We start from the raw sequence: 17,570 nt of genomic DNA, 5'->3' as shown, positions 1-17,570 counted from the left end.
AAGCAACTAGAGGTAAAAAGGTGTGCTACCTTCAAAAAACAGCAGCTGAAGTCCAAAGACAATGAAATGGCATAGTAAACATGCTCAAATAAAATAACTGCCTCCCCAAAATTCCTGTAATGATGAAAGGGAGTTAAGGATATTTTTAGAAAAAATGAAAAGAATTAGACATTGATAGAATGCTTAGAGATAAAGGAGAGAATAAAGAATAATTTAAAAGGCAAGTAACATTTGGAGAGGTCAAATAATATTTAATATTACACACTGATAAACCTAACTTGCCACTTATAACCTCAAAGGTAACTCTTGAAAGAATATTAATGGGGTAGATAATTTCCAAACTAGTAAAGGAAGAAAAGAAAATCATAAAAAGTCAACTCAAAAGATGAAAAAAAAAGGATAAAATAGGAAAAACAGGGCAAGGAGAAAGTTCTGAGATGGTAGATATAAAAGCACATATGAAAATAAATTTATTTAATTGTAATAAACTTTAAAAGACACATTTAATATAAATTGATATGAAAAATGATTAACTATTTTAAAAACTAAGAAAACAGTAAGACATGAGGATTCTGAAAGATTAAATGTAAAGGGATAGAAAAGGAAAAGATACAATGTGCAAATATTAAAATGCAACAACAGTGCTTATGTTTTTGGAAGTCAAAAATTACCTCTCTAGGCTGGGCGTGGTGGCTTATGCCTGCAATCCCAGCACTTTGGGAGGCTGAGGCAGATAGATCAACTGAGGTCAGGAGATCCAGACCAGCCTGGCCCACATAGTGAAACCCCATCTCTACTAAAAATACAAAAATCACCTGGGTATGGTGGTGCATGACTGTAATCCCAGCTACTCAGGAAGCTAAGGCAGGAGAATCACTTGAACTCGGGAGGTGGAGGTTGCAGTGAGCCGAGATTGTGCCACTGCACTCTAGCCTAGGTGGCAGAGCAAGACTCCGTCTCAGGAAAAAAAAAAAAAAAAAAAAGAAAAGAAAATTACATCTCTAAAGAATTAATGTATTCAAGAAGAAATCACAAAATAAGTTAAAAACCAAAACATTTTAACTAATGACAATGCAAATATGACAACAGAACTTTTAGGACGTGGCTAATGTCTTTTTTGTATAAATTTAAGGGGTTCAGGTGCAGTTTCAATAGTGGATGTACTGCATAGTGGTGATAACTTGGCTTTCAGTCATCATCAACTGAATAATATATATTATACTGATTAAGTAGTTTCACGTGCTTCATTCCATCCACCCTCCCACCTTTCCACCCTTCTGAGACTCCCGTGTATGTTATTCCACACTCTACTTTCATGTGTACACATTATTTAGTTCTCACTTATAAGTGAGATCATGCAGTGTTTGTCATTCTGTGTCTTAATAATGGCCCCAATTCCATCCATGTCACACAAAAGAACTCTCAAGAAATGGAAATATATGGGTTCAAACATTTGTATCACAAGAGAACAAATACAATGAATGTTTAAAGTATCTAGAAATTAGAAATAGAACAAAAATTAAACATCGAGAAAATAGAAGGAAGGTATGATAGAGATAATAAAAGCATAAGTTATTGGAATATAAAACAAATAACAAAATAATGTAAAAGGGGTAGAAAGGAAATGAAGATAGAAAGTTGTTTGTTTTTCTAAAAAATTATCTTGAAAACATTAATAAGATTGAAAACTTTCTTGCAAGGGGATAGAGAAATAGAGAAAATGGGCGCAAATAGATTCTGGATTGAAAAGGGACATCCACACAGATCTGGCCGAAATTAAAAATAATAAGAGGAGAATATTATGAACAGTTTTATGCCAAGAAAAATTTGCAAATTTACATGAACAATCACATTCTCAAAAAAAAAATACAAAAATGTACAAAAGAAACAAGAATGCTAAACAACACTGTAAATGTTAAATCAAAGGAATTTGTCATTTGATGCCTTCCTACAAGGAAATCCCCAAAACCAGATGGTTTCTCCAGCGTATTTTTCCAGAATCCTAAGAATGAAATAATGCCAATGTCACATAAACTCTTTCAGAGAATAGGAAGGACGGAGGAGAAAGAAAACAGTATTACTCCAGCTTGCGTAATTAGCCGCTTAATTTATGACAAAATTGGCACGGTAGGGCACTGGGGAAGAATAATTGATTGCTATCCATGTGGAAGAAACAGTGAAACTTGACCCGGCCTAATGCTATACACGCAAAACAATTCCTGATAGATTATAGATCTGTACGCCAATGTCAGATCATAAAATGGATAGAATAAACAATAGGAGAATGTTTTTTTTTCTTCGCAAAAGGAAAGAAGGGCTTCTTAAACAAGACACAAAAGTGTTAACCATAATGAAAAATAAAACATAAATAGGGAGAAAATATTTTCAACAAAGTTACCCAACAAAGGCTAATATTCATCGTTTATTTAAATTAAAAACAAAAGACAACTGAAAAGAAAACTGGACAGGATACCCGAATACATGCTTAGAAAAACATTTTTAGTGGAGTCCAACCTCATTAGTAACTAGAGAAATGTAACTGAAGACTCCAGGGCGATACTACCACGCACACTCTAGAATTAGAGACCTGCACACAAGGAAGAGGCGCACGGAGAAGGGACTGCCACCAAGTGAGGAGAGCGATTTCATTCGGAGGAGAAAGCAGGTAGTGATTTGGAGAGACGGCCACAGGAGCTTCCGCAGAGCTGCCAGGGTGCTATTTCTTTATTTGTGTGGTCATCACGATTCTGCAGTTTAAAAAAAGAAGAAGAAGAAAGATATGGAGAAAAAGAACTCTTCACCAAAATATTTAACATTTTCGTGTTTTGAGGCAAAAGGCAAAAGCTACAGCCTTGAAGATGATCCTAAAAACTAAATACAAAAAAAAAAAAAGAACTGTGAGTCTTACTCTAAATATCAAACTATAACCAAACACCAAGAAAACAAACAAAAATTCTCTAGTCCAAAATGGAGATGTTTGTGGAATAGGCCCCATGAAATTAATAATATCAATTCTTTAGGAGTATCAGGCTTCTAAACTTCAGCATGTAACAATGTGTATGGCCAAAGCCTGCAACACAGATTTCTGTGTTCTCCCTTATGTGCCTACAGATTTTAAAATAAAGTTTGTGCTATGCTGTCATTAGTTAAAAACCACTTGAAAATCTCTAGAGTTATGTGTGCAGAAGGAAAATTATTTCAATTGGAAATTCAATCTTTCAAAGCAACTTGACACATTTATGCTGATCTGCTCTTGTGAATGCCATGCATTTCTGAGTGCCCAGAGCTTTCCCCCATGATTTTTAAAACATCCAGCACAGTGCCCTATATACTTAGGCCCTCAGTAGGCCTTTACTGATTGAAACAAGATTGCTTATTACATGCTAACAGAGGGCAGAGTCAGAAAAACTGCCCTAGTCAGTATTATAGAAATTGAACAAACCTTACACATGTGCAGCATGTGATGTATACATGAGCATGGTAACTCTTAACGCAATTATTAGTACAGATTCATAACTTACAACGTGCAGCCAATGTGCTTTCTAAATAAGGGCACAAGATGAAAATAAATGTTTAAAATAACGTAAAGTTCTAATAGAATCACAAACAGTGTTATTTTCTAGGAAACGTGTCTCTTTTGAATGCCAGTATCCGCATGCTACCTCTGCTTCCCAGAAATAATTATCTGTTTGTTCATTTGTTGAAATATAGTTATGTGTGGGTAATTATAGCTATCACTTACTTTAATTGCCGTCCTTTTACTGATGTGAACGCAGACTTGGATCTTTTTTTTTTTGTATACTTAATTATTCCCTGGACTTGTGGTTATTTATCATTAGATGAAAGAGCAGTTTTTAGTGTTAGAGTGTTTTAGCTTTATCAAACAAAATATTGTGAACATAAAGATGTTTATTTTGTGGGGACACTGAGTTATAAAAAATTCCAACTAGGGCATTTTATGTTCAGTATTATTTTCTTTCTTGCTGTTCAGTGAATATACATAATATGTCTGAGTATGAAGAAAAATGGCAATTAAAGGATACAGTCATTGCGATTGCATTTACATTTATCTTTCTGTGCAAATTGTCTCTTTTTAATTTGCATTATGTTCCTCCTCAATGCACAATAAGGGTTATTTGTGTTGAATAAAGGCTTCCTAAGGCAAAGAGTTGGGGGACATCATTTGCAGGGCCAGGAAATCTGCATTCTGTGCATCGACTCTGGCGCCACATTGAACTTAGGGTCATTAGAGCACCGGCCGCACCAGTTCTGGGAACACCTAAGAAGGCTTCCATCAGCCACACCTCGGAATCAATTCAGACCACCGGCCAAGGAGCCTTTGGTTGGAGCCCATAAATATCTTTAATATATATTTTACAACATCACTTTCTTTGTGGAAATTGTGCACATTCTTTGGAATTCATATTCCTATCTGACTGAAAGTCTAATAGCCAGAGAAAAGGAAGCAAGCCTCACCTGATAATCTGGAATATTTTGCAATCATCTATTTTAAACAATAGAAGTTACCTTTGCAAAGAAAGAAAACTCCTGGGGCATGGACTAAGCCCTACCCCACTCATCTTCCTAGTTAAAAGCATTTTAAAATCACATTAAATAATTTCTAATTTTGATATTATTTAATTACATTTTCTCCACTGCAGTTGAGAAGTCAGGGTTGAAGAGGAACAGATTGAAATGCTCACTCTGCTATTTCCTGGCAGTGGAATATTGTTCCCAGTGCTTAAGGAGTCATTCTGCCTTGGTTTAAAGCTCAGCTCTGATGCTTATTAACTCCCCGACCATGGGCAAGTTACTTAACCTCTCTGCTTTTCAATTTTCTAATCTTAAAAATGGGAATAATGAAAGAACCTACTTTATGGATTGCTGTATTTTATATGATGATTTTTAGCAGAAAGTTAATACTCAACAAATAATACCTATACACAGTTATTCACAAAATATATGTTTTAGAGCTAGAAGAGTCATGAGGATTTATCCAACAAAAACAACAATTACATGAATGAGGTAGATGAGGTGCAAGGCAGTGAATTCGCTTCTCTGAAACCATACAGGCTGTAACAGTAGATAAGTGCTTTGTGAAATGCCCACAAATGCCCAGATGTACAGTCAAATACACAATATTACTTTGATGGCTTACTCTGGTATTCAGGGCAAAGACAGACATTACAATTTGGAGTCTTAGGGATGAATAGAAGCAGGAATATCTGGGTGGAGTTCAGGGGAAGGGTGTATTTAATATCTAGGTTAGAGGATTCAAAATAATATGAAAGGCAGGATGGCAAGAGGAAACCCAGTGAAGAGAGAGGTGTGCATTAGTCAATCAAAGCACTTATCAAGTGCACCTGTTGCATGTAGGCATTGTGCTATGCATGGGAGCTCTATGATTCCTAAGCAACACCAGATGACCTCTTTGTGTGAATGGTGAAACCACGTAGCACACTGAAAATACATTCCAAGGAGACTGCAAAATAGGACAGTCAGCAGTAAGTGTCAAAGGAATACCATAAATAATGATTACTCTGTTACTTTCCACATAGATTGAAAAAAAAAAAAAAGAAAAAGATGTTTCCAGTGCGCTGGGATTGCTAAGGATGCTTCATAGAGAAGGTTGGGATTTTCAAAATGAGTTTAGTTCAGAAAAGAAGGGAGCACATTTCCATGAATTTGCTGTACAATGTGTTGTGACAGCAGTGTGAATCAGCTTCTCTGAAAGAATAGGTGGATAAATAGTACAGGAGAGAAACAAATAGAAGTCTACAGGGCCATGAATGCCAATTTAAAGAGTGTCTCTGGAAGTGCTGTCCTGGTTTTGAGGGGGTACTATCTGCTATTTTGGAGAGATGTACCTGATTGTACTATCCAGGGTGAGCAATAGAATTGGAAACTGAGTTTGGGGGTGCCAATTTTGTATTCATTCACTCAAGCCTTGGCAGGTTTTGTATATGAAGCAAGAGTATTGAAAACTATTTTGGTATAGGAGTCAAGAAGAGGGAGGTGTCAAGAATTACTCCAAGAATTTGAGATGATTGATGGGAGAATACTGCACTCTTTAGAAGGGAAGGGCAATTCTCAAAGAGGTTAGTTCCATAAGTGGATCTGGAGCTCAAGAGAGAAGGACTTCTGATTATGGATGATTTTTCCATAAATGATGATTACAGATTTGGAATATAGACCAGGATTCCAGGATGGAGAAAGAAAAGCCAGAGTTTTCCAAGAAGCTGGAGACATGGTGATGATCTATAGCATCAGTGGAACAATCATAAAGAAGAATAAGAAAAGCAATATGATGACCAAACCATATAGAATGCCCGACTCTGAGAAATATACATTGAGAAGGGTGGAAATGGAGACATACAAGAGGCACTCAAGAGACAGAAGACAGATGTCCAGTTTCATGGAGACCAAGAGAGGAGAGAGGATTTGAAGGGAATGGAGTACTTGGAAAGCTGGACAGATGTAAAAAGAGAATTCAAACCCACTTGCCATTGACTAATCAAGTTTGGTTCTCTACATAATGACAGATTGTGCCTAGCAGATTCTAATCGGTTAGCCATGTAAAATTCAGTGCCATGCCACCCCTTTAAAGTCCCTCTCATTCTTGTCTTCATATAAGATTTCACATGAACCCACTGGGTTCTGCATGTAGAAATCATGACCTCAGAGTCTCTCACTTTTCAAAATTACTTAAAAAATCACCCAGAACTATAGGGACCAGGCCTCCACCCCAGTGATGAGGAGGATGTCCTAAAAGCCATTCCTGTTTGTGTTGTGGAGGAAGGTTTAACTTTAATTCTCTGAGCAGCCTCCAATCCATGAGGAGAGGAGAGCAGAGGCTTCTCCTTCCAGCTAAACCCTCAATCAAAGCCAAAGCCTTTCTGACTTTTGCCCCCTCAGGTTTAAAGGGACAGCAGCAGGTTCTACAGGGTGTCCACAGCGTATCCATTATGCCATGGAGATCAGCTTTGGGGAATTCCTTCCCCTGAGCATCTGTGTGTTTTCTTTGAGCAGAAGAGCTGCGTATCTGAAGGGCAGGGTACGGTCGATGCAGCTTCAGAAGACCTTGACTCTTGCTGTCATTTGGGCAAGAATTATAAAACATATAATATTTTTGAAATAGTTTGTATCAAATGGACAAAAAGCTCAACTTTTTGAAGCACACTGTTGCTGCCCTGGAAAGACTACATTCAGCAAGGGACACAGGAATCTCTAAGCTGGGAATTGTTGACTACAAGCCTGGTCCTGGGAGAATGCTGCTGCGGTAAGAGGAGCAGAGGGGGCTTCTCAGAATGTGCTGAAGTTCCTTCTTGGGCAGAATTCCACCTTTTAATGAAGGCACGGATAAAGGGCTCCACGTTCACTTTAAATGTTCCTCTACCATGATTGGAGTCTTCACCCTGGTTAAAATGCGTGATGGGGTTCTCTACCCCACCAAGACCATGGGACTTTTCTGGGAGCCTTTGCTTAGCCATGTTCCCATTATCTACATGAGGAAATCCTTGATATGTAAAAAAAAAAAGAAAAGAAAAGAAAAAAGTCCTTGTCAGTTAGGGACACATGTACAAATATTTTTAGATTAAATGACATGATTTCTGGGATCTAAGTGAAAAATGAATACAAATGGATAAAATTGACAGCCGAAAGTGTTGGAATGGGTGCATGGATTTTCACTACATATTCTCTTTATGTTTGAAATTTTTGTAATAAAAGGTTTTAAAACTTGTGTTATTTTGTTAGATAAAATGAGTGCTACTATAGTCCCATATGCGTTACTTGGAACTCTTAATGAAATTGAATATGTGTAATACTTAGTAGTCATTCATATTTTTTCTCCTTTATTTTCTAAACTTATTCTTTGTCCATTTTTTAAAATCTAAGAGTAGGTCCTTTATTTTGATCTGTAGAATGCTTTAAGAATTAATAAAGCCTCTTATTTACCATATTTCAGTGTTCTATATTGTTCTTTTAAAATACACGTTTTATTTTTAGGACATTGTCAATATGTTTATTTTTAATGTTTATATAGAGACATGAATCTTTTTTTCTAATTCATGTTTTGTGCCTTTGGTGTTTTAAAATTATTTGCCTTAAAAAGGTACTGCTTCTAATATGGTGGGTAAATAAAATACTGTGCTGGTAAACACACACACATGCACGTGCATGCGCACACACACACACACACCCCTCCTGCCGTGTAACCTCCTTCACACTTTTGGCGCTTCCTGGCTGTCACTCTACCCCTTTCAGTTCTCACAACCTCGGTGCATGGGTCGTGATGAGGACCCTTGGCCTGTTTGCTACAACCTCCAAAAATCCCCTTCCCTCTGACTTCTCAGGCCCAGTTGCTTGTCCCACCTCCTCCTCCGCACGCCAGTCCCCCCAGCACCCACTCACCTGCCTCCCTCCCTGCTGTCCTCGCCTGGCCCTCCACCCGCACGCATCCACCTGCCCACTTTGCCATCTGTCCCTGTCTGTGGAGCTCTGCCTCAGGTTCTGGGACCCATTCTTGTTTTAGTCAACAGTTATGAAGGAAAGACCTTTGAACTCATGACTTAGATAAAATGGCATCATATTTGTTCTGCGAAGTCTGCAGTGCTACCCATTGTCTCCAAATTGTGGTACATTTCCGTGAAACCTCCTTGTGTTTTGTTGACTTATCACATTTGTGTTCTCAGCCAGGCAAGTCCTTCTCGACTGTCTTCCCCTTCCACGTTTCTCCTCCTCCTGGAAGGCCCAGGTCCTTTGGCAACACCACCATGAAGTTTTCTCTAGTCCCCTCCACCAGAATTAATCCTTGCCTTCTCCAAGACCCTATTCAACGTTACCTGTACTCACTCCTCTTAATCCTGAAATCATTCTGCTGTGTTTAGCTTCACGGCCATTCTCATTGAACGATGAACGTCCTCAAGGGTGGGGGCTTTTCTTCATTCTTCATTATATTTCCCAGTACCTTATGGAAGGGGTTGTTGATGAATGTTTTTAACCTTAATTTAATTGACTCTATGTAGTGCTCAGCAGGCTATCGATTCTGCTCTGAGTTTGTACCCATTTAATTGAGTTTCTCTTTTGATTATGAGATCCAACTTCTAATTTTATTTATTTGTTTTTTTATTTATTTATTTTGAGATGGAGTCTCACTCCGTCGCCCATGCTGGGGTGCAGTGGCAAAATCTCAGCTCACTGCAACCTCTGCCTCCTGGTTTCAAGCAATTCTCCTGCCTCCTGCTACTCCTCCAGAGTAGCTGGGGCTACAGATGTGTGCCACCATGCCTGGGTAATTATGTATTTTTTGTGGAGACGGGATTTCACTATGTTGGCCAGGCTGGTCTCGAACTCCTGACCTCAGGTGATCCACCACCTCAGTCTCCCAAAGTTCTGGGATTATAGGCGTGAGCCACCGCAACCAGCCCAAACTTCTTATTTATAATTTAGTTTTGAAAAGTGGATCGCAATTGTCTTCTCCTGCCTCAGATCCCCTGTCTTAGTAAGACATCTGGCGAACTGGTTTCTCTATGGTTCCTCTAGAAGTGGAGATTTATCTTGCTTGTCAGTCAGCCACTTCTCCCCAGCACCCCATCCTTTATCCCCCTCAAAGAGGGGGTCCTTCACATGAACCCCAAGCCCTTTATTGTGCCCGACAACCTGGAAACATATTTTTTTGCCAACTATCTGCTTTATCTAGTTTCTTGAAATTTCATATTGTGCTTGATCTTGGATTGCCACACCCTTCCACCTGTGTGAATTTCAGGCTGCTCCGACATTCACTGTGATTAGAGCCTTTCCTGTGTCCTGCGGACACTTCCCATGTAGCACCTGAGGCTACTGCTGCTGCCTGTGGCCGAGATCTGTTCTCCAGCATGAGACACCACCCCACCCACCCACTGGCCATAGTCCGCCCAGTCCTCATGAAGTTAGCATTTCCATAACAAGGTATCCGTACATGTATCAAGATCACCTGGAAGGCCTTGGTATGTGTTGACAGGATTCTGTGGACTTCCCTGAGGAACTCTCTCCTATAATTGGAAAAGTGTGCACTGATTGTCAAATGATTTTTAATTTAGGATTAATGTATATGTTTAATCAATTACACTGTGCTAGTTAATTATGCTTTCAGAAGAACGTAGTAATCACTTCAGTATTTAAGGTTCTCAGAGTTGAATTCATTTGGTTGGGTTCTTATTTCTCTTTTTGTCTGTTCATGTTTATTAACCGAGTCACTTTGCATCGATGCATGATGCCTTTATCACAGCGGTTCTCAGCCAGTGTAGGGGGATGACTTTACCCTCCAAGGAATGTTTGGCAATGTCTGGGAACATTTCTGGGTGCCACAGATGGGGGTACTGCTGGTATCTAGTGCGTAGGGGTCAGGGATGCTGTTAAACATCCTGAAGTGCATGGGACAGACCCCACTGCAAAGAACTATACAGGCCAAAATGCCAGTAGTGTGGAGGCTGAGAAACTGCTTTTATCATAAAGGATCATTAATAACATCAATTGCTACCTTGTAGTGACTTCGTGTTGTTGGGGGGTATGTAGTTTCATCAACCTGCGACTTACCCTACGTGGTTGCTCGTGAATTGGTGCGTTGTGAACCTGCAGCTCTCCCAGCCTTTTCCTCACGGAAAATCAGTCAATCTCTTTGCTTCCTTTTGCACAAAACGGCCAGTGGAATTCATCGGACGCGCAGGCTTAGTTCTGCGCTATCTGACTTCCGTTCCCTTCCTCGCCTCCCTGCAGTCCTACCAAAGACAGCCACGCTCTGGCATCTGCAGTCACCCCAGCGACTCAGTGGGCCCATCACCAACCCCAGCTGCTTCTTCAAACCTTTTCAGTCTCTAGAAGTTTCCCTTCTCCCCTTCAATACGTATCTGCTCACTTTTGTGCTGTTATCACGTATTTCCTTCTTATCATTGTATCTACTTGGCAGGATATGTCCTTTTTCCTAAATGAAGCTGCCACGGTACTGTGTGTGCCCATGTTTCATTGCAAAATGTAGTATTTACTTTGTGTTTAAGGATAATCATTTCAATTCGTAAAAGATAACAATTCTAGTTTGTTGTAATGAGTGCATGACTGACTTTATTTGGAAAAAGGAGACACTATTTAACTCCCGATCTGTGTTGACCTCAATAGGTTTATCCGAAGAGGACGGATACTCACGGTTGTCTGTGAGTGGCACAGGACCTTCCTCATTTCAGAGACACAGGGACAGTCACACCACTCAGGTAATGACATCTATCTGCTCACATGTACAGTGACAAATGGAATTCACTTATGACAAGGTATTCGTTAACATGTTACGAATAGATGCTCTGTGTGAAATGGAGAGCTCAGCTGCTCTCACCTCTGCCCCGCACTCCTTCATCTGAGCGGTCTCTCTCCGCCTCAGCTGACTACAATTTTCTGCCTGTTTCCAAAATAAAGAACAATGTCCAAAACAACTAAAACGTCATAAGTAGTTTTAAATGGAATATTGTAGATTTAATTTATATTGTGGTACTTTAAAATTACTGTTGGGTGAAGATGATATTAAACCTGCTGAATGAAGTTGCTATGCATTTGACCTTGGCTAAAATAGGACGACTCTAAGTGACCACACCTGGGAATGAAATGCATGAACCACCTGTGGCTTCATTTTATCTCAGTTATGACCTCCAATTCCATGTAATTCACATTCATTTAAAATATGACATGATGAGAACTTAGTAAAATCAAAACGGGATTGCAGTTCACAAAACTGTTTGGATGTGTATTACTGGTTCCATGTCAGTGTTTCCTGTGTCTGGCCCTAACAATTTCACCAAAATAAACAAGATAATCACTTCAAGGGGAAAAAAAAAAGCCCACTGGTGCTTTTAGAAAGTAAAAAATGTATATTGTACAATAGAGTGTTTTCTCCTTTTTTTTCTTTTTCAAGACAGAGTCTCACTCTGTCACCCAGGCTGGAGTTCAGTGGCATGATCTTGGCTCACTACAACTTCTGCCTCCCAGGTTCAAGTGATTCTCCTGCCTCAGGCTCCTGAGTAGCTGGGATTACAGGCACCCACCACCACACCTGGCTAATTTTTGTGTTTTTAGTAGAGACAGAGTTTCGTCACATTGGCCAGGCTGGTCTTGAATACCTAACCTTGTGATCCACCTACCTTGGTCTCCCGAAGGGCTGGGATTACAGTCTTGAGCCACCGTTGTTTTCCTTTTGAATTTTGTTGAATTTTAAAATATACTTTAAATAATTATCTTTAAGATATATAATGTTGCATTCAAGGTGATGAACAAACCACAAATTAGAGAGATTTTGTTATCAATATATTAACAGATTATTGCTTTAGCAACAGGATTCTCATTTTATCTCAAGTTACAGCACAATTCTTATGTCAAACATCTACATAAAAATCTAAAATAACTTCAGCCAAGTATCCAGATGTTTCCATGAAATCAACTATCCAGCTAATGATCAGCTTTCATTGGAATATTTAGCATTATGGAGGCATGTCCATATTATCAGCTGAGATTTTTCTAAATAACACTGATGAGGTAGTGAGAAAAATCAATAATTTGAATCTTAAGAATAAATCTTACAGTAGGCAATCTACTGAAATCATTTGCACTGATATCCAGTCACTGAAATAGAAAGAAAATGCTGATTGGTTGCAATAATAGATTGTCCTAATCTCCCCTCTAGTCCTTAGAGATGCATCTCCTTTACCTTGTAACCATCACAAGTGCTTCATCTGAGCTTGTGCACAGGGGAACCTCCTGGTCATAAACAGTGGTTTGATTTTTGTATTATCAGCCTGACTCCTGTACATTAGAACACAATGCTAGGCCATCTGACATCCTTTCCAGGCCTGCCCCTACAATTCGGTTCTTAGACAAAGGGAGTCATTTGAAAGACGGTATATACAGTAGGCAGCTTTGTGACTTTTCCTCTCCGTTTGGCTAAGAATCAAAGAGAGATGGGAAAGGTCATCAGGAATCATTTTCCACTCTCGGATTTCAAAGAAGGCTTGTTTTCAAATGCAGACATCCCAGATGAAGCAGGAACTGCCAGTCATCTTGGGCCACATTCTTTTTTTCAAGGAAACTGAAAACCATGCTTATTTTCTTTTCATGCAAATTGTGGGCACTCACCTGATGAGACAGATTCCTTACTGGTGAGAAGCTGTAAGAGTTATGGGAAACTGTGTGTTTAATGGCTTTCGGAATTTCTCTCTCATGTGACAATACAAGAAGTGCGGACACGCACAGGGAAGCAGTATTTTAGCTTTTCTACTAATGCAATTAAATAGAAATTCTACAAAATCCAGTCCTGGGCAGATTGGGCATGTAGCAGTAAAATTAAATGCTGACCAAAAATGAAATTTCTCTTTGAAGATGCCTATATTTTCATTAGCCTCATCAGCAGTTTTAATAAAATCCTTTCAAAGAAGATAAAATGTCTGGCATTATGTTAACTGAAGAAAAGAGAAAATAGAGTCAGTAATTTGCCAAAGATCATATGGACAATTCACGGAGTCCACAGTTTGAATGGAAATCAAGATTGTATGTTTCATTTCTGAGAATGAACTTGTCATAACCCATTAAAAGGAATAGAGGAGTCATTCAACTGTTTCATGAAATTCATTTATTTATTTATTTCTGAGACACAGTGTTGCTCTTGTTGCCCAGGCTGGAATACAATGGCACAATCTCAGCTCACTGCAACCTCTGCCTCCTGGGTTCAAGCAATTCTCCTACCTGAGCCTCGCGAGTAACTGAGACTACAGGTGTGCATCACCACAGCCAGCTAATTTTGTATTTTTAGTGGAGACGGGGTTTCATCATGTTGGTCAGGCTGGTCTCGAACTCCTGACCTCAAGTGATCCCACCCGCCTCGGCCTCCCAAAGTGCTGGGATTACAGGCTTAAGCCACCAAGCCTGGCCTGCTTCATAAAATTAAAAAAATTTTTGGTTCAAAATAAAAGTCTTCAGTAGCCATAGTGGACATCTGTGATTTGTCTTTTTCCTGCCAGTCCCACATTTATGTTTCGCACCTACAGTGATGAAAATGTAAGGGAAGGGACTCCCTCTTCCTCCCCTGCTTTGATGGCTGCACTAATACATGTGAGATGGGCTCAGTCAACCTACCTACCATGGATACAGAGTGAGGGACATGTAATGGAAGGGACAACAAAGGACCTGGCTCCATGGGGTGACATTGGCTAGTAATGGCTCCATGCAGCACCAGGAGAAGAATATTAGTGAGAGAAGAGCTTTGCTCAGAGCATGCTGCCTGCTGGCCCCTGCATCCACCTCACCCACTCGCCAGACCTTTCTGTCATAGTTCATGTCTTTCCTTTGCCTTCCAGTGAAACCTCCACCTGCCTGAGATGTCCAGACTTAGTTTCCTTTGCTTAGAAATCAGAACTTTGACTAATACACACATTTAATTGTATTGTTATTATCCATAAAGTTTTACATCCAAACAAGTATTTTTTTTTTACACTAAGTATACAAACTCTTCATTTGTTCTCAAAATAGACACAAAACATTTTCTGATAGGGCTAGAGCCTCAGTATATGGTGGTTGTTTATGTAGAAAAAACATGCAGAGAATGTAGTTGATGTACTCCATTATAATTTTTTATAAATTTGAAACTATAATGGCTTTACATGAAAGTAGTGAAAATTAATTTTACGTAAAATCTTTGAAAATAGCAAAAGCCGGGACATTTGCTGCGCTGTGCATGGGGCTGTGTTCATGTGTGCTCCTTTTGTAGAGGGCTTGAAAGACCTGTGCTCTGTGCTTCCCAAGCACTGGGCATGAATAAAACCGGCCTCGAGAGATGACATCATGGAATTCCACACACTGGCCCTTGAGGGAGCTTAGTGGCAGTTCCCAGGACTCAGATCTAGAATTTCATAGGTTATAGAAGTATTTTAAACTGGCTTTGGAATTAGACAGCATTTATGAAAGGAATCTGACATTTATCTACTTGCCATTTTATGAGATTTTGCATCTTTTTAAGTTTACGCTATTTGGCGTGATGCAATCCTTTAGAAGTAACTCCGTGGCGAGAGGCTCAGCAGTGGAGGAAATGCTGAGAGCGTCATCCAGCCAAAAATGACTTCTTGGCATTTTTTGCCATGATGGCAATCCTCTGCTGACTCAGAGGGCCAGGTAACCTGACACAGGAAGCCCACAATTTATAAATAGAGCAAAAGCATGAAAGTCACAGGGAGGTGGGAGGATGTCCTCAAGGCAGAATGATAGCAGAAGGGGACACTAAGAAACAGAACTGTGTGGTGCTTGCCCTCAGCATGAAGATTTCTACTTACGCATCTGTTTAGAGGTCCACACCTGACGTTGAGAAGAGAGATGTTTAACTTCTTCATTTGAGCACAGGCTATCTCTATTTACGTTGCTATTTTAACTCTACCACCTTTTCCTTCTTGCCTTCTTGTTCCTCTCACAGTCTGCTCTCCACAGTAATATCGTGGGCTTTATGTTCTTTTATTTTCATTATGGGCATTTATCATATGTCTTGCCAAGTTTTAAAAAATATTCTTTTGTTTTTGTAAAGAATACAAAAAGTTATTGTGAATATTGATCATATTCAGATATTCATTGTAAGAAATCATTCATGGTCTTTGATAAAATCATGGCAGTCTGGGACCCAAGATCTTCATAAATATCCAGGCCACTCCTGCCATAGCTGCCAATGAAAGCCGTAATAAAATCAGTAAGTAATGGAGTCACATCAAAAAGCAAATGGTTATGTGGTGCTTTACTGAATAATCAAATAAACCTTTTTGTAATGTCACATAGCAACAAAATTAAGAGTTGCAGAGCACTAAGTAAATCCAGTGCCTCCTTTCTGTATTCATTGTATTTGTTATATAGACTGACATATATTATAGCATGGAATTAAAACATTGTGTTAGATACAATAATGAAATGTAGAAATATTTCATTAAATCATTAAATGATAATTCTAAAGATATGTCAGGGAGCAGAAACTAGGTAACCCTTTCAAAAGGAAACATATATAAATGTGTATTTTATATAATCATATATGAACTACGAAGAGAAGGAGATCTGGCATGCACAGCTCTTGCACACAGCCAGCGTTCAGGGAATCCGTACTCACCACTCATGACTTACAGATTATGTGCGAGAAATGAAGGTGGTAAATTAATTTGATGGTATGGGAAAGGTCATGTCCAATAGAGATAAACAGAAATTTGAAAAATAAAAAACGAAAACGTATCCTGTATTTTGTATTTTTCTATCATAAGATTGCACTGTATTTATTAACATATCCTAAGCATATATAAATGCACAGTTTTTCTGATCAAGACACTATTATCAACAAGGAGGATTTAATTTTAAGAGAATAAGAAGTCAGAGTAGTGACTATGTTTGTTTGTTTGTTTGTTTTTTGAGATGGAGTCTCCCTCTGTCCCAGGCTGAAGTGCAGTGGCATGATCTTGGCTCACTGCAACCTCCACCTCCCAGGTTCAAGTGATGCTCTTGCCTCAGCCTCCTGAGTAGCTGGATTACAGGTGTGCGCCACCACACCTGGCTAATTATTTTTGTATTTTTAGTAGAGACAGGGTGTCACCATGTTGGTCAGGCTGGTCTCGAACTCCTGACCTCAAATGATCTGCCTGCCTCGGCCTCCCAAGGTGCTGGGATTACAGGAGTGAGCCACCGCACCTGACTGTGACTATGTTTTAAAGAGGAAAAAGTCTTGTGATATTTCTGCAAGCTCACCTTCTAGATGGGAAATCTGCAGTTAGCAATGTTATTGTATAGTGGAGGAGTAACAAACTAATTGAAAACATGTGGCTAACTATAAATTCTAGGTAACAACAATTTCAGTATTAATTTAACTGGTTTTAAAAGAGAAGAAAAGAAAATAACTAGATAAGAATCCCAGATTCATTATTTATCATGTAAGTGCACAAAAATGATAATTTTGGAGATCAGTTAAAGAAAATATATGTAACCTGCCTAGCATGCTGCCTGGAATACTGTAGGTGATATATATATATATATATATATATAAATCACAAAGCTTGCTTGCTCTCGTTACTCCTTTCTTTGCAGGGTTAATATTGTGAAAAACGGTTCTGATTTTAACATTGTAGGTGCTGTCTAAAATATGTAGGAGATTAGATTGGATCAAGAGAACCCAACATTTATCTGGGACTTTGGTAAAATCTATTATATGTGTGATTTTTAAAATAGAATATTATAAACTTAGAAAGAAACAATGATTAATGAAACACCCACCTTTAATAAGTCTAACATTTTGCAGTACTTACTTTAGAGCTACATGGAAAAATGGAAAAACATGTATCCTAGTTCTCAGTCTCATCCCTGCCTACCACACCAGAAGTGAGTCATCACAGTGAAGTTGGCACATAGCCCTTCATCCATGTTTGCACCTTCACTGAGCATAGGTGTACTCATAAATCATATCACATTCACAAGTAATAACTAATGATATGCATGCCTTTAAAATGTAAAAATATATAATAGTCTCAGTTTCTACAGATTATTCTGCA

At 39.0% G+C, this 17,570-nt stretch overlaps 1 protein-coding gene across 3 annotated transcripts in view; it reads left to right on the top strand.

The window, feature by feature from the left end:
• The window catches only part of MYO16 (myosin XVI), a 700,871-nt gene that overhangs the window by 654,202 nt on the left and 29,099 nt on the right, over positions 1 to 17,570 (top strand). For all 3 annotated transcript variants that reach the window (XM_064361880.1, XM_064361879.1, XM_021677383.2), the window contains exon 34: positions 11,152 to 11,243. In XM_064361880.1, the coding sequence (XP_064217950.1) occupies positions 11,152 to 11,243 (92 nt within the window). The remainder of the gene's footprint in view (positions 1 to 11,151; positions 11,244 to 17,570) is intronic.

This window comes from Aotus nancymaae, unplaced genomic scaffold (genome assembly GCF_030222135.1).
Source record: "Aotus nancymaae isolate 86718 unplaced genomic scaffold, 86718_ANA_hifiasm-v0.15.2.pri h1tg000044l, whole genome shotgun sequence".
NCBI classification, from domain to species: Eukaryota; Metazoa; Chordata; class Mammalia; order Primates; family Aotidae; genus Aotus; species Aotus nancymaae.
Note: the sequence above shows the minus strand (reverse complement) of the source record. Positions and strands in the feature narration are given on the sequence as shown.